Source organism: Vidua chalybeata, chromosome 29 (assembly GCF_026979565.1).
Source record: "Vidua chalybeata isolate OUT-0048 chromosome 29, bVidCha1 merged haplotype, whole genome shotgun sequence".
NCBI lineage: Eukaryota > Metazoa > Chordata > Aves > Passeriformes > Viduidae > Vidua > Vidua chalybeata.
Window position 1 is genome coordinate 1,383,601 of NC_071558.1, and position 26,797 is coordinate 1,410,397.

At 43.5% G+C, this 26,797-nt stretch overlaps 1 protein-coding gene across 1 annotated transcript in view; it reads left to right on the forward strand.

Moving 5' to 3' along the window:
- The window catches only part of CGN (cingulin), a 35,732-nt gene extending 9,401 nt beyond the window's left edge, over window positions 1-26,331 (forward strand). The window contains exons 4-18 of the mRNA XM_053966734.1: window positions 1,826-2,021; window positions 5,904-6,083; window positions 7,013-7,161; window positions 7,462-7,594; window positions 9,933-9,995; window positions 10,219-10,350; window positions 12,961-13,134; window positions 13,986-14,156; window positions 14,260-14,421; window positions 14,643-14,732; window positions 17,062-17,145; window positions 18,756-18,877; window positions 20,373-20,481; window positions 23,023-23,186; window positions 24,382-26,331. Coding sequence (XP_053822709.1) covers window positions 1,826-2,021; window positions 5,904-6,083; window positions 7,013-7,161; window positions 7,462-7,594; window positions 9,933-9,995; window positions 10,219-10,350; window positions 12,961-13,134; window positions 13,986-14,156; window positions 14,260-14,421; window positions 14,643-14,732; window positions 17,062-17,145; window positions 18,756-18,877; window positions 20,373-20,481; window positions 23,023-23,186; window positions 24,382-24,499 — 2,047 coding nt within the window. The 3' untranslated portion in view covers window positions 24,500-26,331. The remainder of the gene's footprint in view (window positions 1-1,825; window positions 2,022-5,903; window positions 6,084-7,012; window positions 7,162-7,461; window positions 7,595-9,932; window positions 9,996-10,218; window positions 10,351-12,960; window positions 13,135-13,985; window positions 14,157-14,259; window positions 14,422-14,642; window positions 14,733-17,061; window positions 17,146-18,755; window positions 18,878-20,372; window positions 20,482-23,022; window positions 23,187-24,381) is intronic.
- The last annotated feature ends 466 nt before the right edge of the window (window positions 26,332-26,797 follow it).

Here is a 26,797-nt window from a genome sequence, read left to right on the forward strand (position 1 = left end):
ATAAAACCCCATTAATTTTGATTTTTTCCCCTATAAAACCCCATTAATTTGGATTTTTCCCATAAAACCCCATTAATTTTGATTTTCCCCCATAAAGCCCCATTAATTTTGATTTTTTTCCCCTATAAAACCCCATTAATTTTGATTTCCCCCATAAAACCCCATTAATTTTGATTTTATCCCCTATAAAACCCCATTAATTTTGATTTTTCCCCCATAAAACCCCATTAATTTTGATTTTTCCCATAAAACCCCATTAATTCTGATTCCCCCCCCATAAAACCCCATTAATTCTGATTTTCCCCCATAAAACCCCATTAATTTTGATTTTTTCCCCCATAAAACCCCATTAATTCTGATTTTCCCCCATAAAACCCCATTAATTCTGATTTTCCCCCATAAAACCCCATTAATTCTGATTTTCCCCCATAAAACCCCATTAATTCTGATTTTTTCCCCCATAAAACCCCATTAATTTTGATTTTTTCCCCCATAAAACCCCATTAATTTTGATTTTTCCCCTATAAAACCCCATTAATTCTGATTTTCCCCCATAAAACCCCATTAATTTTGATTTTCCCCTATAAAACCCCATTAATTTTGATTTTCCCCCATAAAACCCCATTAATTTTGATTTTCCCCCATAAAACCCCATTAATTCTGATTTTCCCCCATAAAACCCCATTAATTCTGATTTTCCCCCATAAAACCCCATTAATTCTGATTTTCCCCTATAAAACCCCATTAATTCTGATTTTTTCCCCCATAAAACCCCATTAATTGTGATTTTCCCCCATAAAACCCCATTAATTGTGATTTTCCCCCATAAAACCCCATTAATTCTGATTTTCCCCTTTAAACCCCATTAATTTTGATTTTCCCCCATAAAACCCCATTAATTTTGATTTTTTCCCCTATAAAACCCCATTAATCCTGATTTTCCCCCATAAAACCCCATTAATTTTGATTTCCCCCATAAAACCCCATTAATTCTGATTTCCCCCATAAAACCCCATTAATTCTGATTTTTTCCCCTATAAAACCCCATTAATTCTGATTTGTTCCCCTATAAAACCCCATTAATTTTGATTTTCCCCTATAAAACCCCATTAATTTTGATTTTTCCCCTATAAAACCCCATTAATTCTGATTTCCCCCATAAAACCCCATTAATTCTGATTTCCCCCATAAAACCCCATTAATTGTGATTTTTCCCCTATAAAACCCCATTAATTTTGATTTCCCCCATAAAACCCCATTAATTTTGATTTTTCCCCTATAAAACCCCATTAATTTTGATTTTTTTCCCCTATAAAACCCCATTAATTCTGATTTTTCCCCTATAAAACCCCATTAATTCTGATTTCCCCTATAAAACCCCATTAATTCTGATTTTTTCCCCTATAAAACCCCATTAATTTTGATTTTTCCCCTATAAAACCCCAATTAATTTGGATTTTTCCCATAAAACCCCATTAATTCTGATTTTCCCCCATAAAACCCCATTAATTTTGATTTCCCCCATAAAACCCCATTAATTCTGATTTCCCCCATAAAACCCCATTAATTCTGATTTTTTCCCCTATAAAACCCCATTAATTCTGATTTTTTCCCCATAAAACCCCATTAATTTTGATTTTTTCCCCCATAAAACCCCATTAATTCTGATTTTCCCCCATAAAACCCCATTAATTCTGATTTTCCCCCATAAAACCCCCATTAATTTTGATTTTCCCCCATAAAACCCCATTAATTCTGATTTTCCCCCATAAAACCCCATTAATTCTGATTTTCCCCCATAAAACCCCATTAATTTTGATTTTTTCCCCCATAAAACCCCATTAATTCTGATTTCCCCCATAAACCCCATGAATTGTGATGTCCCCGTTAACCCTTGGCTGCCCAGGCTGAGCGAGCTGCGAGCCGCCAGGGCGGCGCTGGAGGCGCGGCTGGGCCACCTCGAGGGGCAGCTGCCGGCCACCGACCCCAAAAGTGACCCCGAAACCCAGGGCCTCTACCAGGTACCCCCACAATCCTCCAAAATGGGGGAAAACCCCCCAAAAAACCCCCCCCCCAAAAAAAACAACAAAAAACCCCCAAAAAAACCCCAAAAAACAAAAAAAAAACCAACAAAAAAACCCAAAAAAAACCCCAAAACCCCAAAATAAAACCCCAAAACACCAAAATAAAACCCCAAAACACCAAGAAAAATCAACAAAAAAAAAACTCCCAAAAAAACCAAAAAACAAACAAAAAAAAAAACCAACAAAAAACCCCACAAAAAAGCCCTAAAAAACCTCAAAATGGGAAAAGTCGCAATAAAAAAAACCACACACACAAAAAAAAACCCCAAAAATCCCAAATCCCAAATTTGCCGTTCCCAGGAAATCCTGGGGAGATTTGAGGAGGTTTTGGGATTTTTTGCCACCCCCCAAATCCCAAATTTCCCATTCCCTGAACCTTTTTTGGGTTTTCCCCCATCCTGAATCCCAAATTTCCCATTCCCTGAACCTTTTTGGGTTTTCCCACATCCCGAATCCCAGATTTCCCATTTTGAGGGGTTTTCCTCATCCCAAATCCCACATTTCCCCATTCCCAGAACCTTTTGAGGTTTTCCCCCATCCCGAATCCCAAATTTCCTGTTTTGAGCGTTTCCCCCATCCCGAATCCCAAATTTCCCATTCCCAGAACCTTTTTGGGTTTTCCCCCATCCCAAATCCCAAATTTCCCCATTCCCAGAACCTTTTGAGGTTTTCCCCCATCCCGAATCCCAAATTTCCTGTTTTGAGCGTTTCCCCCATCCCGAATCCCAAATTTCCCCATTCCCAGAACCTTTTGGGGTTTTCCCCCATCCCAAATCCCACATTTCCCATTCCCAGGATCTTTTCAGGGTTTCCTCCATCCTGAATCCCAAATTTCCCATTCCCAGAACCTTTTGGGGATTTTTCCACATCCCAAATCCCAAATTTCCCATTCCCAGAACCTTTTGGGGATTTTTCCACATCCCAAATCCCAAATTTCCCATTCCCAGAAACTTTTGGGGATTTTTCCTCATACCAAATCCCACATTTCCCCTTCCCTAAGGCTTTTGGGGTTTTTCCCCCATCCCAAATCCTACATTTCCCCTTCCCTGAACTTTTTGGGGTTTTCCCCCATCCTGAATCCCAAATTTCCCATTCCCAGGATCTTTTGAGCGTTTTCCCCATCCCAAATCCCAAATTTCCTTTTTTGAGGTTTTTCCTCTTCCCGAATCCCAGATTTCCCATTTTGCGGGGTTTTCCCCCATCCCGAATGCCACATTTCCTCTTCCCTGAACCTTTTGGGGTTTTCCCCCATCCCGAATCCCAAATTCCCCATTCCCTGAACCTTTTTTGGGTTTTCCCCATCCCAAATCCTAAATCCCCCATTCCCAGAACCTTTGGGTTTTTCCCACATCCCGAATCCCAAATTCCCATTCCCAGAATCTTTTTGGGTTTTTCCCCATCCCGAATCCCAAATTCCCCATTCCCTGAACTTTTTTGGGTTTTCCCCCATCCCGAATCCCAAATTTCCTCTTTTGAGCGTTTCCCCCATCCCAAATCCCAAATTCCCCGTTCCCAGGAGCTTTTGGGTTTTCCCCCATCCCGAATCCCAAATTTCCCGTTTTGAGCGTTTCCCCCATCCCGAATCCCAAATTCCCCATTCCCAGAACCTTTTTGGGCTTTTCCCCCATCCCAAATCCCAAATTCCCCATTCCCAGAACCTTTTTGGGCTTTTCCCCCATCCCGAATCCCGGATTCCCCATTCCCAGAACCTTTTTTGGGTTTTCCCCATCCCAAATCCTAAATCCCCCATTCCCAGAACCTTTTTTGGGGTTTTCCCCCATCCTGAATCCCAAATTCCCCATTCCCAGGAGCTTTTGGGTTTTCCCACATCCCAATTCCCAAATTCCCCATTCCCAGAACCTTTTGGTGTTTTTTTCTCATCCCGAATCCCAAATTTCCCGTTTTGAGCGTTTCCCCCATCCCGAATCCCAAATTTCCCATTCCCTGAACTTTTTTTCTTTTCCCCCATCCCGAATCCCAAATTTCTGGTTTTGAGGCGTTTTCCCCCATCCCAAATCCCGAATTCCCCATTCCCTGAACTTTTTTTGGTTTTCCCCCATCCCGAATCCCAAATTTCCTCTTTTGAGCGTTTCCCCCATCCCAAATCCCGAATTCCCCATTCCCAGAACCTTTTGGGGTTTTCCCCCATCCTGAATCCCAAATTCCCCATTCCCTGAACTTTTTTGGTTTTCCCCCATCCCGAATCCCGAATTTCCCATTTTGAGCGTTTCCCCCATCCCAAATCCCGAATTCCCCATTCCCAGAACCTTTTTGGGCTTTTCCCCCCATCCCAAATCCCAAATTTCCTCTTTTGAGGTTTTTCCTCTTCCCGAATTCCCCAAATTTCCCATTTTGCGGGGTTTTCCCCCATCCCGAATCCCGAATTCCCCATTCCCAGAACCTTTTTGGGCTTTTCCCCCATCCCGAATCCCGAATTTTTGGTTGTGAGGGGTTTTCCCCCATCCCGAATCCCAAATTTCCCGTTTTGAGCGTTTCCTCCATCCCGAATCCCAAATTTCCCGTTTTGAGGGGTTTTCCCCCATCCCGAATCCCAAATTTCTGGTTTTGAGGGGTTTTCCCCCATCCCGAATCCCAAATTCCCCATTTTGAGGGGTTTTCCCCCATCCCGAATCCCAAATTCCCCATTTTGAGGGGTTTTCCCCCATCCCGAATCCCAAATTCCCCATTTTGAGGGGTTTTCCCCCATCCCGAATCCCAAATTTCCCGTTTTGAGCGTTTCCTCCATCCCGAATCCCAAATTTCCCATTTTGAGCGTTTCCCCCATCCCAAATCCCAAATTTCCCATTCCCAGAACCTTTTGGGGTTTTCCCCCATCCCGAATCCCAAATTTCTTGTTTTGAGGGGTTTTCCCCCATCCCGAATCCCAAATTTCCTCTTTTGAGCGTTTCCCCCATCCCAAATCCCGAATTCCCCATTCCCAGAACCTTTGGGGTTTCCCCCATCCCAAATCCCGAATTCCCCATTCCCAGAACCTTTTGGGGTTTTCCCCCATCCCGAATCCCGAATTCCCCGTTCCCAGGAGCTTTTGGGTTTTCCCCCATCCCGAATCCCAAATTTCCCGTTTTGAGCGTTTCCCCCATCCCAAATCCTAAATTCCCCATTCCCAGAACCTTTTGGTGTTTTTTTCTCATCCCGAATCCCAAATTTCCCATTCTCTGAACTTTTTTTGTTTTCCCCCATCCCGAATCCCAAATTTCCCATTTTGAGTGGTTTTCCCCCATCCCGAATCCCGAATTCCCCATTCCCTGAACTTTTTTGGGTTTTCCCACATCCCGAATCCCAAATTTCTGGTTTTGAGGGGTTTTCCCCCATCCCGAATCCCAAATTTCTGGTTTTGAGGGGTTTTTCCCCATCCCGAATCCCAAATTTCCTCTTTTGAGCGTTTCCCCCATCCCAAATCCCGAATTCCCCATTCCCAGAACCTTTGGGGTTTCCCCCCATCCCAAATCCCGAATTCCCCATTCCCAGAACCTTTTTGGGTTTTCCCCCATCCCGAATCCCAAATTTCCCCTTTTGAGCGTTTCCCCCCTCCCGAATCCCGAATTCCCCATTCCCAGAACCTTTTTGGCCTTTTCCCCCATCCCAAATCCCGAATTCCCCATTCCCAGAACCTTTTGGGGTTTTTCCCCCATCCCAAATCCCAAATTTCCCATTCCCTGAACTTTTTTGGTTTTCCCCCATCCCAAATCCCAAATTTCCCGTTTTGAGCGTTTCCCCCATCCCAAATCCCAAATTCCCCATTCCCAGAACCTTTTTGGGGCTTTTCCCCCCTCCCGAATCCCGAATTCCCGTTCCCAGGAGCTGCGGGAATGCCGGGAGCAGCTGCAGGAGGCTCTGGGCTGGCGGCGGCGCCAGGAGCGCGAGCTGCAGGCGCTCAAGGGGGCCCTGAAGGCCGAGGTGGCCGCGCACGATTCCCACCTGGAGCAGCTCCGGCGCCAGATGGAAACGCTCCGGGGGGAAACCGAGCGCGTGTCGGAGGTGGGAATTCCAACTGGGAATTCCAACTGGGAATGTGGGGGGAAAAAAAAAAAAAGGGTAGAAAATTGGGGAAAAATTGGGGGAAAAAAAAAAAAAAAAACGGTAGAAAATTGGGAAAAAATTGGGGGGGAAAAAAAAAAACCGGAAGAAAATTGGGAAAAAATTGGGGGGAAAAAAAAAAAAAACTCGTTGGAAAATTGGGAAAAACTTGAGGGAAAAAAAAAAAAAAACGTTAGAAAATTGGGAAAAACTTGAGGAAAAAAAAAAACTCGTTGGAAAATTGGGAAAAACTTGAGGGAAAAAAAAAAAAAAACGTTAGAAAATTGGGAAAAAATTGAGAAAAAAAAAAAAAAAACATTGGAAAATTGGGAAGAAATTGAGGGAAAAAAAAAAAAAAAAACATTGGAAAATTGGGAAGAAATTGAGGGAAAAAAAAAAAAAACCATTGGAAAATTGGGAAAAACTTGAGGAAAAAAAAAAAAAAAAACATTGGAAAATTGGGAAGAAATTGAGGGAAAAAAAAAACCCATTGGAAAATTGGGAAAAAATTGAGGAAAAAAAAAAAAACATTGGAAAATTGGGAAAACTTGAGGAAAAAAAAAAAAACATTGGATAATTGGGAAAAACTTAAGAAAAAAAAAAAAAACCCATTGGAAAATTGGGAAAAACTTGAGGGAAAAAAAAAAAACCCATTGGAAAATTGGGAAAAACTTGAGGAAAAAAAAAAACCCATTGGAAAATTGGGAAAAAATTGAGGGGAAAAAAAAAAACATTGGAAAATTGGGAAAAAATTGAGGAAAAAAAAAAAAAATCCCGTCTTGGGTTTCCATGGATTCAGCGTTGGTTTTTGCAGAGATTTCGGCTCGAATTCCCAAGGAGTTTTTTTTGGGGTTTTTTTTTTTTTGGGGAATCTCATAAATTCCTTGCAGGAGAAATCCAGCCTGGAGCAGGAACGGGAAAATTTGGGAATGCAGCTCCGGAATCTGCGGCGGGAGCTGGAGGAGAGCGCGGAGGAGACGGAGCAGTGGAAGGAAATGTTCCAGAAAAACAAGGAAGAGCTCCGGAATTCCAAGCAGGAGTGAGTCTTGGAGTTTGGGGAGATGGGAAATTTGGGATTTTCTGAGCTTTTCCAAGTCATACCCCAAAAAAAATTGGGAATTTTCTGGTGTTTCCCACTCTGAATCCCCAAAAAAAAACCCACCAGGCCCGGGGAGCGCTGCAGGATTTGGGAAACTCCAAATTTGTGAATTCTCTGGGATTTTTCCACCCCAAATCCCAACAAAACAAGGTCTGGGGATTTTTGGGGGTGGAGGGGATTTTGGGAATGATTTTGGGAATGATTTTGGGAATTATTTTGGGAATTGTTGGGATTTTCCAGGCTGCTGCAGGCGGGGCTGGAGAGGGAGGAGTTGGAGGAGGAGCTGCGGGAGCTCCGGGAGCGATTCCAGGCGGCGCGGGAGGATCGGGATCGAGCCCGGAGCGACCCCCAGGAGCTGGAAAACCTCCGGAAGGTGCGAGAAACCCGGGAAGTTCCATCCCAAAATCCGGGAAATTTGATCCCCAAATTCAGGATTTCTTTTTTTGCCAAAATCCAGAATTTTTTCCCCCGGATTTGGGAATTTTTTTGGGCCAAAATTTGGGATTTTTCCCCCCCATGATTGGGGATTTTCCCCCAAAAATTCCATTATTCTTTCGCCAAAATTTGGGATTTTTTCCCCTCCAAGATTCGGGATTTTTCCCCCAAAAATCCATTATTCTTTCACTAAAATTCGGGATTTTTCCCCAAAAATTCCATTATTCTTTCGCCAAAATTTGGGATTTTTTTCCCCCCCAAGATTCGGGATTTTTCCCCCAAAAATCCATTATTCTTTCACCAAAATTTGGGATTTTTCCCCCAAAATCCATTATTTTTTTGGCCAAAATTTGGGATTTTCCCCCCTACAAGATTCGGGATTTTTCCCCCAAAAATCCATTATTCTTTCGCCAAAATTTGGGATTTTTTTTCCCCTCCAAGATTCGGGATTTTCCCCCAAAAATTCCTTTTTTTTTGGGCCAAAATTTGGGATTTTTTTCCCCCCCAAGATTCGGGATTTTCCCCCAAAAATTCCTTTTTTTTTTGGCCAAAATTTGGGATTTTTCCCCCTAAAATCCATTATTCTTTCGCCAAAATTTCGGATTTTTCTCCCTTCCAATATTCGGGATTTTCCCCCAAAAATCCAATATTTCTTTGGCCAAAATTTGGGATTTTTTTTCCCCTCCAAGATTTGGGATTTTCCCCCAAAAATTCCTTTTTTTTTTTGGCCAAAATTTGGGATTTTTTTCCCCTCCAAGATTCGGGATTTTTCCCCCAAAAATTCCTTTTTTTTTTGGCCAAAATTTGGGATTTTTTTCCCCTCCAAGATTCAGGATTTTCCCCCAAAAATCCATTATTTTTTTTGGCCAAAATTTGGGATTTTTTTTCCCCTCCAAGATTCAGAATTTTTCCCCAAAAATCCATTATTCTTTCACCAAAATTTGGGATTTTTCCCCAAAAATCCATTATTTTTTTCGCCGAAATTTGGGATTTTTTTTCCCCCAAGATTTGGGATTTTTCCCCAAAAATCCATTATTCTTTTGCCAAAATTTGGGATTTTTTTCCCCCCCAAGATTCGGGATTTTTCCCCCAAAAATCCATTATTCTTTCACCAAAATTTGGGATTTTTCCCCCAAAATCCATTATTTTTTTGGCCAAAATTTGGGATTTTCCCCCCTACAAGATTCGGGATTTTTCCCCCAAAAATCCATTATTCTTTCGCCAAAATTTGGGATTTTTTTTCCCCTCCAAGATTCGGGATTTTCCCCCAAAAATTCCTTTTTTTTTGGGCCAAAATTTGGGATTTTTTTCCCCCCCAAGATTCGGGATTTTTCCCCCAAAAATTCCTTTTTTTTTGGGCCAAAATTTGGGATTTTTTTCCCCTCCAAGATTCGGGATTTTTCCCCCAAAATTCCTTTTTTTTTTTTGGCCAAAATTTGGGATTTTTCCCCCTAAAATCCATTATTCTTTCGCCAAAATTTCGGATTTTTCTCCCTTCCAATATTCGGGATTTTCCCCCAAAAATCCAATATTTCTTTGGCCAAAATTTGGGATTTTTTTTTCCCCTCCAAGATTTGGGATTTTCCCCCAAAAATTCCTTTTTTTTTTGGCCAAAATTTGGGATTTTTTTCCCCTCCAAGATTCGGGATTTTTCCCCCAAAAATTCCTTTTTTTTTTGGCCAAAATTTGGGATTTTTCTCCCCTCCAAGATTCAGGATTTTCCCCCAAAAATCCATTATTTTTTTTGGCCAAAATTTGGGATTTTTTTTCCCCTCCAAGATTCAGAATTTTTCCCCAAAAATCCATTATTCTTTCACCAAAATTTGGGATTTTTCCCCCAAAATCCATTATTCTTTCACACAAAATTTGGGATTTTTCCCCCAAAATCCATTATTCTTTCACCAAAATTTGGGATTTTTCCCCAAAAATCCATTATTTTTTTCGCCGAAATTTGGGATTTTTTTCCCCCAAGATTTGGGATTTTTCCCCAAAAATCCATTATTCTTTTGCCAAAATTTGGGATTTTTTTCCCCCCCAAGATTCGGGATTTTTCCCCCAAAAATCCATTATTCTTTCACCAAAATTTGGGATTTTTCCCCCAAAATCCATTATTTTTTTGGCCAAAATTTGGGATTTTCCCCCCTACAAGATTCGGGATTTTTCCCCCAAAAATCCATTATTCTTTCGCCAAAATTTGGGATTTTCCCCCCTACAAGATTCAGAATATTTCCCCAAAAATCCATTATTCTTTCACCAAAATTTGGGATTTTTCCCAGGAGCTGGAGCAGGGCCGGAAGGATCTGGAAAAGCTCCGGGAGGAGCGGGATGAGGCTGCCAAGGTAAGAGGAGGAAATCCCAGGAATTGGGAATTTTTTTTGAAATTTTAGGGAATTTTTTCCGAATTTGGGGGGGTCCCAGATTTGCTCATTGTGGGCTCAGCCAAAATTGTCCCAAAAAAATTAAAAAGAATTCCCACAAAATCTTGCCAAAAAGCCTCCAAAATCCCAAAAAATTCCTCAAAATTCCCCAAAATTCCCCAAAATCCCCTCTGGATCCCCCAAGGCCCAGGTTTCCCTGGAAGCGGCGCTGGAGGCGTCGGAGGAGGCGCGGAAAGTTCTGGAATCGCAGCTGGAGGAATCCCGGGAACAGCGGGAAAACCAGGAACGGCTCCGGGAGAAAGTGGCTGAACTGGAGGTACTGGGAATTCCCAAAAACCCAAACTGGAGGTACTGGGAATTCCCAAAAACCCAAACTGGTGGGACTGGGAATTCCCAAAAATCCAAAGTGGTAGGACTGGGAATTCCCAAAAACCCAAACTGGAGGGAATGGGAATTCCCAAAAATCGGAACTGGTGGGACTGGGACTGGGAATCCCAAAAAATCCCAACTGGAGGGGCAGGGAATTCCCAAAAATCCAAACTGGGGAGACTGGGAATCCCCAAAAACTCAAACTGGTGGGACTGGGAATCCCCAAAACAACCCGAAGGAAAACGGTGAAGAATCGCCAAAACGCGAAGAACCCAACCCAACGAACCAACCAAAAAACCCAAGAATCCCCCCCAAAAAAAAAACCCCAAAATTAAAAATAATAAACAAAAGTCCCCCAAAATCCTCCAAAATCCCCAAAAACCCAAAAAATCCCCAAAAATCCCAACTGGTGGGACTGGGAATTCTCAAAACAACCCAAAGAAAATTGGCGAAGAATCGCCAAAACGCGAAGAACCCAACCCAACGAACCAACCAAAAAACCCAAAAATCCCCCCCCAAAAAAAACCCCAAAATTAAAAATAATAAACAAAAATCCCCCAAAATCCCCAAAAATCCCCAAAATCCCCAAAAACCCAAACTGGTGGGACTGGGAATTCCCAAAACAACCCGAAGAAAACCGGCGAAGAATCGCCAAAACGCGAAGAACCCAACCCAACGAACCAACCAAAAAACCCAAAAATCCCCCCCCAAAAAAAACCCCCAAAATTAGAAATAATAAACAAAAATCCCCCAAAATCCCCGAAAATCCCCAAAAATCCCCAAAATCCCCAAAAATCCCAACTGGTGGGACTGGGAATCCCCAAAACAACCCGAAGAAAACCGGCGAAGAATCGCCAAAACGCGAAGAACCCAACCCAACGAACCAACCAAAAAACCCAAAAATCTCCCCCCAAAAAAAACCCAAAATTAGAAATAATAAACAAAAATCCCCCAAAATCCCCAAAAATCCCCCAAAATCCCCAAAAAACCCAAACTGGTGGGACTGGGAATCCCCAAAACAACCCGAAGAAAACCGGCGAAGAATCGCCAAAACGCGAAGAACCCAACCCAACGAACCAACCAAAAAACCCAAGAATCCCCCCCCAAAAAAACCCCAAAATTAAAAATAATAAACAAAAGTCCCCCAAAATCCTCCAAAATCCCCAAAAACCCAAAAAATCCCCAAAAATCCCAACTGGTGGGACTGGGAATTCTCAAAACAACCCAAAGAAAATTGGCGAAGAATCGCCAAAACGCGAAGAACCCAACCCAACGAACCAACCAAAAAACCCAAAAATCCCCCCCCAAAAAAAACCCCAAAATTAAAAATAATAAACAAAAATCCCCCAAAATCCCCCAAAATCCCAACTGGTGGGACTGGGAATCCCCAAAACAACCCGAAAAAAAACGGCGAAGAATCGCCAAAACGCAAAGAACCCAACCCAACGAACCAACCAAAAAACCCAAAAATCCCCCCAAAAGAAACCCCCAAAAAGAAAGAATGATAAACCAAAATCCCCCAAAATCCCCAAAAAACCCAAATTGGTGGGACTGGGAATCCCCAAAAACCCAAACTGGTGGGACTGGGAATTCCCAAAACAACCCGAAGAAAAACGGCGAAGAATCGCCAAAACGCGAAGAACCCAACCCAACGAACCAACCAAAAAACCCAAAAATCCCCCCCAAAAAAACCCCAAAATTAAAAATAATAAACAAAAATCCCCCCAAATCCCCCAAAATCCCCAAAAGTCCCCCAAAATCCCCAAAAATCCCAACTGGTGAGAGTGGGAATCCCCAAAACAAGCTGAAGAAAAACGGCGAAGAATCGCCAAAACGCGAAGAACCCAACCCAACGAACCAACCAAAAAACCCAAAAATCCCCTCCAAAAAAACCCCAAAAGGAAAAATAATAAACAAAAATCCCCAAAAATCCCCCAAAATCCCCAAAAACCCAAAAAATCCCCAAAAATCCCAACTGGTGGGACTGGGAATCCCCAAAACAACCCGAAGAAAACCGGCGAAGAATCGCCAAAACGCGAAGAACCCAACCCAACGAACCAACCAAAAAACCCAAAAATCCCCTCCAAAAAAACCCCAAAATTAAAAATAATAAACAAAAATCCCCCAAAAATCCCCCAAAATCCCCAAAAATCCCAACTGGTGAGAGTGGGAATCCCCAAAACAACCCGAAGAAAAACGGCGAGGAATCGCCAAAACGCGAAGAACCCAACCCAACGAACCAACCAAAAAACCCAAAAATCCCCCCCAAAAAAACCCCAAAATTAAAAATAATAAACAAAAATCCCCCAAAATCCCCCAAAATCCCCCAAAATCCCCAAAAACCCAAACTGGTGAGAGTGGGAATCCCCAAAACAACCCGAAGGAAAACGGCGAAGAATCGCCAAAACGCGAAGAACCCAACCCAACGAACCAACCAAAAAACCCAAAAATCCCGCAAAAAAAAACCCCAAAATTAAAAATAATAAACAAAAATCCCCCAAAATCCCCAAAATCCCAATTGGGCGTGGCCCGCGCTGAGCGCCGGCGCTGTCGGCAGGCGGAGCGCGCGGCCTTGGCCGACTCCGTGGGCTCCGGCGCCGAGCGGGAGCGGGAATTGCGGCGCCGCCGCCGCTCGCTGGAGGAGCAGCTGGAAGGGGCCCAGCGGGAGCTGCGGGATTTGGGATCGGAGCTGAGCCGGGAGCGGCGGCGGCGCCAGGAGCTGGGCCAGGAGGTGCGCGGAACATTCCGGGCCTTTTCCCGGGATTTCGGGATTCCCTTGGGATTCTATTCCGTTTTTTTTTGGCGGAATTTGGGGTTTTTTCCATGGATTTACGCGTTTTTTCATGGGAATTTTGGGGTTATTTCCTGGAATTTTCATGGTTTCTAAATGGAATTTTGGGATTTTTATTTTTTTGTTTTATTGGAATATTGGGGATTTTTTGGCAGAATTTAGGGAATTTTTTTTGGTGGAATTTGGGTTTTTTTTCCATGGATTTACGCGTTTTTTCATGGGAATTTTGGGGTTATTTCCTGGAATTTTCACGGTTTCTAAATGGAATTTTGGTTTTTTTTATTGGAATGTTGGGGTCTTTTTTCGTGGAATTTGGGGAATTTTTTTTGGTGGAATTTGGGGTTTTTTTAAATGGAATTTCAGGGCTTTTAAATGGAATTCTGGGGTTTTTTTTGTGGAATTTTAGAGGTTTTTTTGTGGAATTTTGTTTTTTGCTTTTTGTTTTTGTTTTTTCCATGGAATTGTGGCGTTTCCTCATCCCAAAATCTTCGTCTTGTGGGATTGCGACCTCTAAGAGGTTTGGGAAGAGATTCCAGGGTTTTTTTTCCAGAATATCCCTGGATTTTTCTGGGAGTTTTGGGGTTTTTTTCATGAAATTCTTATTTTTTTCCACAGAATTTTGGGTTTCTCGTGGAATTCTGAGTTTAATTCGTTGAATTTTTTTTTTTTTTCCCCATGGAATTTTCATCTTTTTTTTTCCACAGAATTCCGGGATTTCCACCCCAACCCCCCAATCCCGTTTTTTGGCACCATCCCACCCAATTCCCCATCCCGAAATTCCCGTTTTTCAGCTGGAGCAGACGACAGCGGAATCCCAGAGCTCCCTGACCTTGCTTCAATCCCAACTGGAAGAATTCCAAGAAAAATCCCGGCGGGAACTCGCGGATTCCCAAAAAATCGCCCAAGACCGCGAGGCCGAGGCCGAAAAATTCCAGCAGAACCTCGGGAAGCTCCAGGACGAGGTTTGGTGGAAATCAAACTGATTTTTCCAGGAATTCTGTGGGGTTTTTTTTGGGAAAAGCTGGCTGGGAATTTGGGGAATTTTGGGGTTTTTTTTCCCGGCAGGTTTCCCGGCTGAAGGAGACGATCCAGGAAAACCGGGAAGAGCGGGATCGGATCCTGCTGGACAAGGAGCTGCTGCTCCAGAGGCTCCAGGAGCTGGAGCAGGAGCTGGAAAATCGGAAGCGATCCCAGGAAGAGCGAGCCCGGAATTCCAAGGCGTTGGAGGTGAGAATTCCTAAAAAAAAAAGACAAAAATTCCCGGAAAATTCACCGAAAATGGAAAAAAAAAAAATAAAAATTCCCCAGGTCGCTCCCAGAAAATCCCCCCTAAAAATAATGAGAAATTTGCTGAAGATTCCCAGAAATTTTTCCCCACCCCCAAAAAAATTTTTTTCCGAAATTCCCGGAAAAATCCCCCCAAAATTTCCATCCCCGATTCCCGTCAGGAAAAATCCAAACGTTTGGAATTGGAGCTGGACGAGGAGCGGAGCTCGGTGGAGCTGCTGAGCGAGAGGGTGACGCGGAGCCGGGATCAGGTAAAAATCCCGGGAATTTTGGGAATTCTCATCTGGACAAAAATGGAATTCTCCCGGAATTCCAAGAATTCCCAAAGGAATTCCTGATTTTTGATGCTTGCGCAGGAATTTGGGGGTTAAATCCCAACGGATTCTGAGTTTGTCCCAAAATTTATTCCCCTCCTTTTCCCCCCCCCAAAAAAATTCCAAGGTATAAATGGGCATAAAATGGGAATTTGTCCCAATTTTTCCAACTGGGAATAATCCCAGGGATCCTTTTCCCACAATTCCCAGAGAACCCCAGCGGATCCCCAATTTCCCACTGTGGAAATCCATGGAAAAATCCATGGAGGATCTGTGGAAAATCTGTGGAAATCAATGGAAAAATCCATGGAAAATCATGGAAAATCAATGGAAATCCATGGAAAATCCATGGAAAATCATAGAAAAATCCATGGAAAATCCATGGAAATCCATGGAAAATCAATGGTAATCTGTGGAAAATCCATGGAAATCCATGGAAAAATCCATGGAGGATCTGTGGAAAAATCCATGGAAAATAATAGGAAATTTGTGGAAAATCCATGAAAATCCATGGAAAATCCATGGAAATCCATGGAAAATCATAGAAAAATCCGTGGAAAATCCATGGAAATCCATGGAAAAATCCATGGAGGATCTGTGGAAAATCTGTGGAAATCAATGGAAATCCATGGAAAATCCATGGAAAATCCATGCAAATCCATGGAAAAATCAATGGAAATCTTTGGAAAATCAATGGAAATCCATGGAAAAATCCATGGAGGATCTGTGGAAAATCTGTGGAAATCAATGGAAATCCATGGAAATCCCTGGAAAATCCATGAAAATCCATGGAAAATCATGGAAAAACCATGGAAAATCATGGAAAAATCCATGGAAAATCAATGGTAATTTGTGGAAAATCCATGAAAATCCATGGAAAATCCATGGAAATCCGTGGAAAATCATAGGAAAATCCATGGAAAATCAATGGAAATCCATAGAAAAATCCATGGAGGATCTGTGGAAAATCTGTGGAAATCAATGGAAATCCATGGAAAATCCATGGAAATCCATGGAAAATCATGGAAAATCCATGGAAAATCATGATAAAATCCATGGAAATCCATGGAAAATCAATGGAAGTCTGTGGAAAATCATGGAAAAATCCATGGAAAATCCATGGAAATCTGTGGAAAATCCATGAAAATCCATGGAAAATCAATGGAAAATTCAATGGAAAATCAGGGAAAAATCAATGGAAATCCATGGAAAATCATGGAAAAATCCATGGAAAATCAATGGAAATCCATGGAAAATCATGGAAAATCCATGGAAAATCATGGAAATCCATGGAAAATCCATGGAAAAATCCATGGAAATCTGTGGAAAATCAATGGAAATCCATGGAAAATCAATGGAAATCCATGGAAATCCATGGAAAATTCAATGGCAATCTGTGGAAAATCCATGGAAATCCATGGAAAATCCATGGAAATCCATGGAAAATCATAGAAAAATCCATGGAAAATCAATGGAAATCCATGGAAAAATCCATGGAGGATCTGTGGAAAATCTGTGGAAATCAATGGAAATCCATGGAAAATCAATGGAAATCTGTGGAAAATCCATGGAAAATCATGATAAAATCCATGGAAATCCATGGAAAATCAATGGAAATCTATGGAAAATCATGGAAAAATCCATGGAAAATCCATGGAAATCTGTGGAAAATCCATGAAAATCCATGGAAAATCAATGGAAAATTCAATGGAAAATCAGGGAAAAATCAATGGAAATCCATGGAAAATCATGGAAAAATCCATGGAAAATCAATGGAAATCTGTGGAAAATCCATGAAAATCCATGGAAAATCCATGGAAAATCAATGGAAATCTGTGGAAAATCCATGAAAATCCATGAAAATCCATGGAAAATCAATGGAAATCTGTGGAAAATCCATGAAAATCCATGGAAAATCCATGGAAAATCAATGGAAATCCATGGAAAATCCATGGAAAAATCCATGGAAATCTGTGGAAAATCAATGGAAATCCATGGAAAATCAATGGAAAATTCCATGGAAAATCATGGAAAAATCCATGGAAAATCATAGGAAATTTGTGGAAAATCCATGAAAATCCGTGGAAAATCAATGGAAATCCATGGAAAATCAATGGAAAATTCCATGGAAAATCAATGGAAATCCATGGAAATCCATGGAAAATCATAGAAAAATCCATGGAAAATCAATGGAAATCCATGGAAAATCATGGAAAATCCATGGAAATCCATGGAAATCCGCGGATTTTCCCGTTTTTATTCCCAGATCGAGCAGCTGCGGGCGGAGCTGCTCCAGGAACGTTCGAGCCGCCAGGACCTGGAATGTGACAAATCCTCCCTGGAGCGCCAGGTGCGGGAAATCCCTGGAAAATTCCCAGAAAAAAAATCCCGGAAAAATCCTCGGGAAAAATCCCGGGAAAAACTCAGGAAAAATCCCGGGAAAATCCCCGGATCCGACCTCTAATCCCGGCAGGAATGGCCCAGGGGGAGCCCAGATTTCACGAGGAATTCTGGGAAAAGAATCATTGGGAATGGGGTCGTCATTCCAAGGAGTTTTCCCAGTTTTTTCCAGCTTTTCCTGGGTTTTTTTTTCCTGTTTTTTTCCAGCTTTTCCTTTTATTCCCAGTCCCAGCTTCTGGGCTCCTCTGCCCTCTCCCAGGGTGTTTTCCCTGCAGAATTCCCACTTTTCCTGCAGAATTCCCACTTTTCCTGCAGAATTCCCACTTTTCCTGTGCAGGATTCCCACTTTTCCTGCAGAATTCCCACTTTTCCTGCAGAATTCCCACTTTCCCTGCAGAATTCCAACAGAATTCCCACCTTTCCTGTGCAGAATTCCCACTTTTCCTGTGCAGAATTCCCACTTTCCCTGCAGAATTCCAACAGAATTCCCACTTTTCCTGTGCAGAATTCCCAATTTTCTGCACAGACAAGTCCCATAATTCCCACTTTTCCTGCAGAATCCCAACAGAATTCCCACCTTTCCTGTGCAGAATTCCCACTTTTCCTGTGCAGAATTCCCACTTTTCCTGCAGAATTCCAACAGAATTCCCACCTTTCCTGTGCAGAATTCCCACTTTTCCTGTGCAGAATTCCCACTTTTCCCAGCAGACAAGTCCCAGAATTCCCACTTTTCCTGCAGAATCCCAACAGAATTCCCAATTTTCCTGCAGAATTCCCACTTTTCCTGCAGAATTCCCACTTTCCCTGCAGAATTCCAACAGAATTCCCACCTTTCCTGTGCAGAATTCCCACTTTTCCTGTGCAGAATTCCCACTTTCCCTGCAGAATTCCAACAGAATTCCCACCTTTCCTGTGCAGAATTCCCACTTTTCCTGTGCAGAATTCCCACTTTTCCTGCAGAATTCCAACAGAATTCCCACCTTTCCTGTGCAGAATTCCCACTTTTCCTGTGCAGAATTCCCACTTTTCCTGCAGAATTCCAACAGAATTCCCACCTTTCCTGTGCAGAATTCCCACTTTTCCTGTGCAGAATTCCCACTTTTCCTGCAGAATTCCAACAGAATTCCCACTTTTCCTGTGCAGAATTCCCACTTTTCCTGTGCAGAATTCCCACTTTTCCTGCAGAATTCCAACAGAATTCCCACTTTTCCTGTGCAGAATTCCCACTTTTCCTGTGCAGAATTCCCACTTTTCCCAGCAGACAAGTCCCAGAATTCCCACTTTTCCTGCAGAATTCCCACAGAATTCCCAATTTTCCTGCAGAATTCCCACTTTTCCTGTGCAGAATTCCCACTTTTCCTGCAGAGTTCCAGCAGAATTCCCACTTTTCCTGTGCAGAATTCCCACTTTTTCCCCCAGACAAGTCCCAGAATTCCCACTTTTCCCCACCTTCCCAACTCCTGGAATCCTGTAAAGAATTCCCGGAATTCCTCCCCATGGGGAATTCTGGCGATCCGGGCAGAGCTCCGGGCTCAGGGGATTTTTGGGAATTTTCTCCAGAACAGGGAGCTGAAGAACCGGCTGGCCGCTTCCGAGGGGCAGCAGCGACCCGGGAACAGCCGGAATTCCCAGCTGGAATCGCAGCTGGAAGAGCTCCGGGAGCAGCTCCAGGCCGAGGAGAGGTGCCCCATCCCAATTCCCAAATTTTCCCCATCCCAATTCCCAAATTTTCCCCATCCCAATTCCCAGATTTTCCCATCCCAATTCCCAAATTTCAAATCCCAGATCTCAAATTTTCCCCATCCCAATTCCCAAATTTTCCCCATCCCAATTCCCAAATTTTTCCCATCCCAATTCCCAGATTTTCCCAGCTCCCAAATTTCAAATCCCAGATCCCAAATTTTTCCATCCCCAATTCCCAAATTTTCCCCATCCCAATTCCCAGATTTTCCCCATCCCGATTCCCAAATTTCAAATCCCAGATCCCAAATTTTCCCCATCCCAGTTCCTAAATTTTCCCCATCCCAAGTCCCAGTTTTTTCCCATCCCAATTCCCAAATTTTCCCATCCCAATTCCCAAATTTTCCCCATCCCAATTCCCAAATTTTCCCATCCCAATTCCCAAATTTTCCCCATCCCAATTCCCAAATTTTCCCCAGCCCAATTCCCAAATTTTCCCCATCCCAATTCCCAGATTTTCCCCATCCCAATTCCCAAATTTCAAATCCCAGATCCCAAATTTTCCCCATCCCAATTCCCAGATTTTCCCCATCCCAGTTCCCAGATTTTCCCCATCCCAGTTCCCAAATTTTCCCCATCCCAATTCCCAAATTTCAAATCCCAGATCCCAAATTTTCCCCATCCCAGTTCCCAATTTTTCCAACCCAAATTCCCAAATTTTCCCCATCCCAGTTCCCAAATTTTCCCCAGCCCAATTCCCAAATTTCAAATCCCAGATCCCAAATTTTCCCCATCCCAATTCCCAATTTTTCCAACCCAAATTCCCAAATTTTCCCCATCCCAGTTCCCAAATTTTCCCCAGCCCAATTCCCCAAATTTTCCCCATCCCAATTCCCAAATTTTCCCCACTCCCAAATTTCAAATCCCAGATCCCAAATTTTCCCCATCCCAATTCCCAAATTTTCCCCATCCCAATTCCCAAATTTTCCCAGCTTCCAAATTTCAAATCCCAGCTCCCAAATTTTTCCTATCCCAATTCCCAAGTTTTTCCCATCCCAATTCCCAAATTTTCTCCATCCCAGTTCCCAAATTTCAAATCCCAGATCCCAAATTCTTCCCATCCCAATTCCCAAATTTTTCCTATCCCAGTTCCTAAATTTTCCCCATCCCAGTTCCTCCCATCCCAATTCCCAAATTTTCCCATCCCAATTCCTGATCTTTTCCCACCCCAATTCCCAAATTTCAAATCCCAGATCCCAACTAAACCCCAAACTCCCAAATTTTTCCAACCCCAAACCCCAATCCCCAAATTTTTTTTTTCCCAAACCCCTTAAAAATCCCTAAAAAAAAAAAAAAAAAAAAAAAAAAAAAAAAATCCTTGAAATTCCTGAAAATCCCTTTAAAAAAATCCCTTAACCTTCTGGAAATTCCTTGAAATCCCACACAAATCCACGCTCCAAGGGGCGGGGAATCCACGGAATTCCCGTTTTTCCGTAGGGAAAAGAGCGTCCTGCTCTCGTCCACGCGGAAGCTGGAGCGGAAAATCAAGGAATTGTCGCTGCAGCTGGACGAGGAGAGGCAGAGCAGCAGCAGCCACAGGGACCAGGTGGGGCCGGAATTCCATGGAAAAATCCCATGGAAATCCCGGGATTTATCCCCAAATCCCCACCCCAGGGAATCCCCGGATGCTTTGGGCTGGGAAAGATCCCGAAAAAAAAAAAAAAAAATATCCGAGGTCGGGGGGGAGATTCCCACTGCGGAATCCGTGGGGAAAAAAAAAAACAAAAATCCCATCCAAGGAATTCCTGGAATGATTTGGGATGGGGGGGAAAAAGCCCAACATTCCTTAAAAATCCCTTGAAAGTCCTTAAAAATCCTTAAAAATTCCTTGAAATTCCTTTAAAATTCCTTGAAAATCCTTAAAAATCCCTTGAAAATCCTTGAAAATCTTTAAAATTCCTTTAAAATCCTTTAAAATTCCTTGAAAATCCTTTAAAATTGTTAAAAATCCTTAAAAATTCCTTTAAAATCCTTAAAAATCCTTAAAAGTCCTTTAAAATCCTTAAAAATTCCTTGAAAATCCTTTGAAAATCCTTAAAAATCCCTTTAAAAATCCTTTAAAATTCCTTAAAATTCCCTTTTAAAATCCTTTAAAATCCCTTTAAAATCCTTTAAAAAATCCTTTAAAATCCGTACAATTCCTTTAAAATCCCTTGAAAATCCTTAAAATTTCCTTAAATATCCTTAACAATTCCTTGAAAATCCTTAAAAATTCCTTGAAAATTCCTTGAAAATCCTTAAAAATCCCTTTAAAACCCTTTAAACTTCCTTGAAAATCCCTTAAAATTCCTTAAAAATCCTTAAAAATCCCTTTTAAAATCCTTAAAAATCCTTAAAAATCCCTTGAAAAATCCTTGAAAATCCCTTTAAAAATCCGTAAAATTCCTTTAAAATCCCATGAAAATCCTTAAAATTCCCTTGAAAATCCTTAAAATTCCCTTGAAAATCCCTTAAAAATCCTTAAAAATTCCTTTTAAAATCCTTCAGAATCCCTTGAAAATCCCTTAAAATTCCTTTAAAATCCATAAAATTCCTTTAAAATCCCTTGAAAATCTTTAAAATTTCCTTAAAAATCCTTAACAATTCCTTTAAAATCCCTTGAAAAATCCTTTAAAATTCCTTGAAAATCCTTAAAAATCCGTAAAATTCCTTAAAAATTCCTTGAAAATCCTTTAAAATCCCTTTAAAATCCTTAAAAATCCTTAAAAACTCCTTGAAAATCCTTAAAATTTCCTTTAAAAATCCCTTTAAAATCCTTAAAAATCCTTAAAAATTCCTTAAAAATCCCTTTAAATCCATAAAATTCCTTTAAAATCCCATGAAAATCCTTAAAATTTCCTTAAAAATCCCTTGAAAATCCTTAAAAATCCCTTGAAAATCCTTAAAATTCCCTTGAAAATCCTTAAAATTCCCTTGAAAATCCTTAAAATTCCCTTTAAAATCCTTAAAATTCCCTTGAAAATCCTTAAAATTCCCTTTAAAATCTTTAAAAATCCTTAAAAATCCCTAAAAATCCTTAAAAATCCCTAAAAATCCTTAAAAATCCTTTTAAAATCCTTAAAAATCCCTTCAAAAATCCTTAAAATTCCCTTTAAAATCCTTAAAAATCCTTGAAAATTCCTTTTAAAATCCTTCAAAATCCCTTGAAAATCCCTTAAAATTCCTTTAAAATCCATAAAATTCCTTTAAAATCCCTTGAAAATCTTTAAAATTTCCTTAAAAATCCTTAACAATTCCTTAAAAATCCCTTGAAAAATCCTTTAAAATTCCTTGAAAATCCTTAAAAATCCGTAAAATTCCTTAAAAATTCCTTGAAAATCCTTTAAAATCCCTTTAAAATCCTTAAAAATCCTTAAAAACTCCTTGAAAATCCTTAAAATTTCCTTTAAAAATCCCTTTAAAATCCTTAAAAATCCTTAAAAATTCCTTGAAAATCCCTTTAAATCCATAAAATTCCTTTAAAATCCCATGAAAATCCTTAAAATTTCCTTAAAATTCCCTTGAAAATCCTTAAAATTCCCTTGAAAATCCTTAAAAATCCTTGAAAATCCCTTGAAAATTCCTTGAAAATCCTTAAAAATCCATAAAATTCCTTGAAAATCCCTTTCAAATCCTAAAAAATTCCTTGAAAATCCCTTGAAAAATCCTTGAAAATCCTTTAAAATCCATAAAATTCCTTTAAAATCCCATGAAAATCCTTAAAAATTCCTTGAAAATCCTTTTAAAATCCTTGAAAATCCCTTTAAAAATCCTTAAAAATCCCTTGAAAATCCCTTGAAAAATCCTTGAAAATCCTTAAAAATCCCTTGAAAATCCTTAAAAATCCTTAAAATTTCCTTTAAAAATTCCTTGAAAAATCCCTATAAAATCCTTAAAATTCCTTGAAAATCCCTGGAAATTCCCTAAAAATCCTTTAAAATCCCTAAAAATCCTTAATAATCCCTAAAAATCCTTAAAAATCCTTAAAAATTCCTTGAAAATCCCTAAAAATCCCGAAAATCCCGCGGCCGGGGCCATTCCCTGCCCGCCAGGGCTCTCGCAGAATTCCCACCTCCCCAATCCCACCCCGATTCCCGGGAATTCCCAGCTGAGCCTGCGGGTGAAGGCTCTGAAGCGCCAGGTGGACGAATCCGAGGAGGAAATCGAGCGCTTGGAAAACGCCCGGAAAAAATCCCAGCGGGAGCTGGAGGAGCAGCAGGAGCTCAACGAGCAGCTCCAGCGGCGCCTGAAATCCATGGAAAAGGAGGCCTGGTGAGGAATTCCCAGCTGGAAAATTCCACAATCCGCGGGAGAGGTTCCCCCAAGTCCGTGGGAAAACCCCCAAAATTCCAAGGGGGAAAAAAAATCCCAAATTCATGGGAAAGGATGGAAATGTGTGGAAAAGGTCGGGAATTCCGTGGAAAGGGCCGGGAATTGTGTGGAAAAGGTCGGGAATTCTGTGGAAAAGGCCGGGAATTGTGTGGAAAAGGTCGGGAATTGTGTGGAAAAGGTCGGGAATTCCATGGAAAGGGCCGGGAATTGTGTGGAAAAGGTCGGGAATTCCATGGAAAGGGCCGGGAATTGTGTGGAAAAGGTCGGGAATTCTGTGGGAAAGGTCGGGAATTCTGTGGGAAAGGTCAGGAATTCCGTGGAAAAGGCTGGGAATTGTGTGGAAAAGGTCGGGAATTCTGTGGAAAAGGTCGGGAATTCCATGGAAAGGGCTGGGAATTCCATGGAAAAGGCCGGGAATTGCATGGAAAAGGTCGGGAATTCTGTGGAAAAGGTCGGGAATTCTGTGGGAAAGGTCGGGAATTCCATGGAAAAGGCCGGGAATTCTGTGGAAAGGGCCAGGAATTGCATGGAAAGGGCTGGGAATTGCCATTAGAAAGGGCAGGGAATTGCATGGAAAAGGCTGGGAATTCCATGGAAAGGTCTGGGAATTCCATGGAAAGGGCCGGGAATTCTGTGGAAAAGGCCGGGAATTGCGTGGAAAGAGCTGGGAATTTTGTGGAAAAGGCCGGGAATTGCATGGAAAGGGCTGGGAATTCTGTGGAAGAGACAGGAATTCCATTGCAAAGGTTGGGAATTCCATAGAAAGGGCTGGGAATTCTGTGGAAAAGGCTGGGAATTCCATGGAAAGAGCCGGGAATTGTGTAGAAAAGGCCAGGAATTGCGTGGAAAGAGCTGGGAATTCTGTGGAAAAGGCTGGGAATTCCATGGAAGAGCTGGGAATTCCATGGAAAGGGCTGGGAATTGCATGGAAGAGCTGGGAATTCCATGGAAGATCCAGGAATTCCGTGGAAAGGGCCGGGAATTGCATGGAAGGGCTGGGAATTCCATGGAAGAGCTGGGAATTCCATGGAAGGGCTGGGAATTGCATGGAAGATCCGGGAATTCCATGGAAGATCCGGGAATTCTGTGGAAAGGGCCGGGAATTGGCTGGAACAGCCGGAATCTCTCCCGGCAGGCGCCGTGCCGTGGACTCGGCGCTGCAGGACGAGCGGCTGAGCTCGGATGAGGAATTCGGATCCGCGGCCATCGCCTCCCTGCTGAGCGAGGCCAAGCTGCAGGCCAGCTCCTGCTGAGAGCCGGGATCGGGAATCGGGAATGCGGGATCGGGAACCGGGAATGCGGGATCGGGAATCCAGAATTGGGAATTGGGAATTGGAATTGTAAATCCAGAATCGGGAATCTGGAATGCAGAATCAGGAATTGGGAATCCGGAATCCAGAATCGGGAATCCGGAATCAGGAATTGGGAATCCGGAATGCAGAATTGGGAATTGGGAATCCGGAATCCGGAATCGGGAATCCGGAATGCAGAATCAGGAATCGGGATCCGGGAATCGGGAATCCAGGAACCCGGGAATCCAGGAATGTGGGAACCCAAGAATCCCAGAATCTGGGAATCCAGGAATGCGGGAATCCAGGAATCTGGGAATCCGAGAATGTGGGAATGTGAGAACCCAGGAATGTGGGAATCCGGGAATCTGGGAATCCGGGAAACCGGGAACCCGGGAATCCCAGAATCTGGGAATCCAGGAATGCGGGAAGCCAGGAATCCGGGAATCTGGGAACCCAGGAAACCGGGAAGCGGGAATCTGGGAATCCGGGAATCTGGGAAGCCAGGAATCCAGGAATGCGGGAATGCAGGAATCCGGGAATCCGGGAATGCCGGAGTCGTTGTCGAGGCTGGGATCGGTTCCAGGGTTGGTCCAGGGATCGTCCCGGGCTCGTCCCTGGGATCAGCCCCCTCCTGCTGATTCCCGGGAATTCCAGAGCTGGGATTGAGTCCGGGGTCAACTCCGGGATCAGCCCCGGAATTCCAGCCACAATCAGCCCTGGGATTCCAGCCGGGATCAATCCCAGGATCAACCCCGGAATTCCGGCCGGGATCAACCCCGGGATCAGCCCTGGGATCAGCCCCGGAATTCCGGCTGGGATCAGCCCCGGGATCAACCCCAGGATCAGCCCCGGAATTCCGGCCGGGATCAGCCCCAGAGTTCCAGCTGGGATCAACCCTGGGATCAACCCCAGGATCAGCTCCGGAATTCCAGCTGGGATCAGCCCTGGAATTCTGGCTGGGATCAACCCCAGGATCAACCCTGGGATCAGCCCCGGGATCAGCCCCGGAATTCCGGCCGGGATTAGCCCCGGAATTACGGCCGGGATTAGCCCCAGAATCAGCCCCGGGATCAGCCCCGGAATTCCGGCCGGGATCAGCCCTGGGATTCCAGCCGGGATCTATCCCAGGATCAGCCCCGGGATCAGCCCCGGAATTCCGGCCGGGATCAGCCCTGGGATCAGCCCTGGAATTCCGGCCGGGATCAATCCCAGGATCAGCCCCGGAATTCCGGCCGGGATCAGCCCCGGAATTCCGGTCGGGATCAGCCCCAGAATCAGCCCCGGGATCAGCCCCGGAATTCCGGCCGGGATCAGCCCTGGGATTCCAGCCGGGATCAACCCCAGGATCAGCCCCGGGATCAGCCCCGGAATTCCGGCCGGGATCAGCCCTGGGATCACCCCCGGAATTCTGGCCGGGATCAACCCCGGGATTCCAGCCGGGATCAATCCCAGGATCAGCCCCGGGATCAGCCCCGGAATTCCGGCCGGGATCAGCCCTGGGATCAGCCCCGGAATTCCGGCCGGGATCAGCCCCGGGATCAGCCCTGGGATCACCCCCGGAATTCTGGCCGGGATCAACCCCGGGATTCCAGCCGGGATCAGCCCCGGAATTCCGGCCGGGATCAGCCCCGGGCTGGGACACGAAGGAAGAAGGGCTGGGGCTCCGTGGCAATCCGGGATTTCCCGGGAATTCCCAGCTCCTGAGGACACTTTGGGGGAATCCGGGGATTTCCCGATTCCAGGAATTTTTGTTCTTACCTGTGTTGGGAATAAAATCCGGTGGTTTAAGGGCAGCAGAGTCTGGAATTTTTGGGAATCCTGGGTTGGAAAGTTCTGGAATTTTCAGGGTGGTGGGAAATTATTGGGAATTTTGGGGAATTCCGGGTGGGATTTGGGAATTCTCGGGAATTGTGGGTGGGAATTTTCAGGAATTTGGGGGGATTGTTAGGAATTCTTGGTGGGAGTTTTTGGGAATTTGTCGGGGGAATTTTTGGGAATTCTCGGTCGGGAATTCTGGGTGGGATTTGGGAATTCTGGGTGGGATTTGGGAATTCTGGGTGGGAATTCTGGGTGGGATTTGGGAATTCTGGGTGGGATTTGGGAATTCTGGGGTGCCACCTCTGTGCCCTGCTGTCCCCACCCCGGAAGGGCCGTGCCCGCTGCCCCGGGACCGGCCCGACCGGTCTCGCCCTGTCCCCGCCCTTCCGTGCCTCAGTTTCCCCCGAGCCTCAGGGACGTCCCAGGGCCAGCGGATTGGGA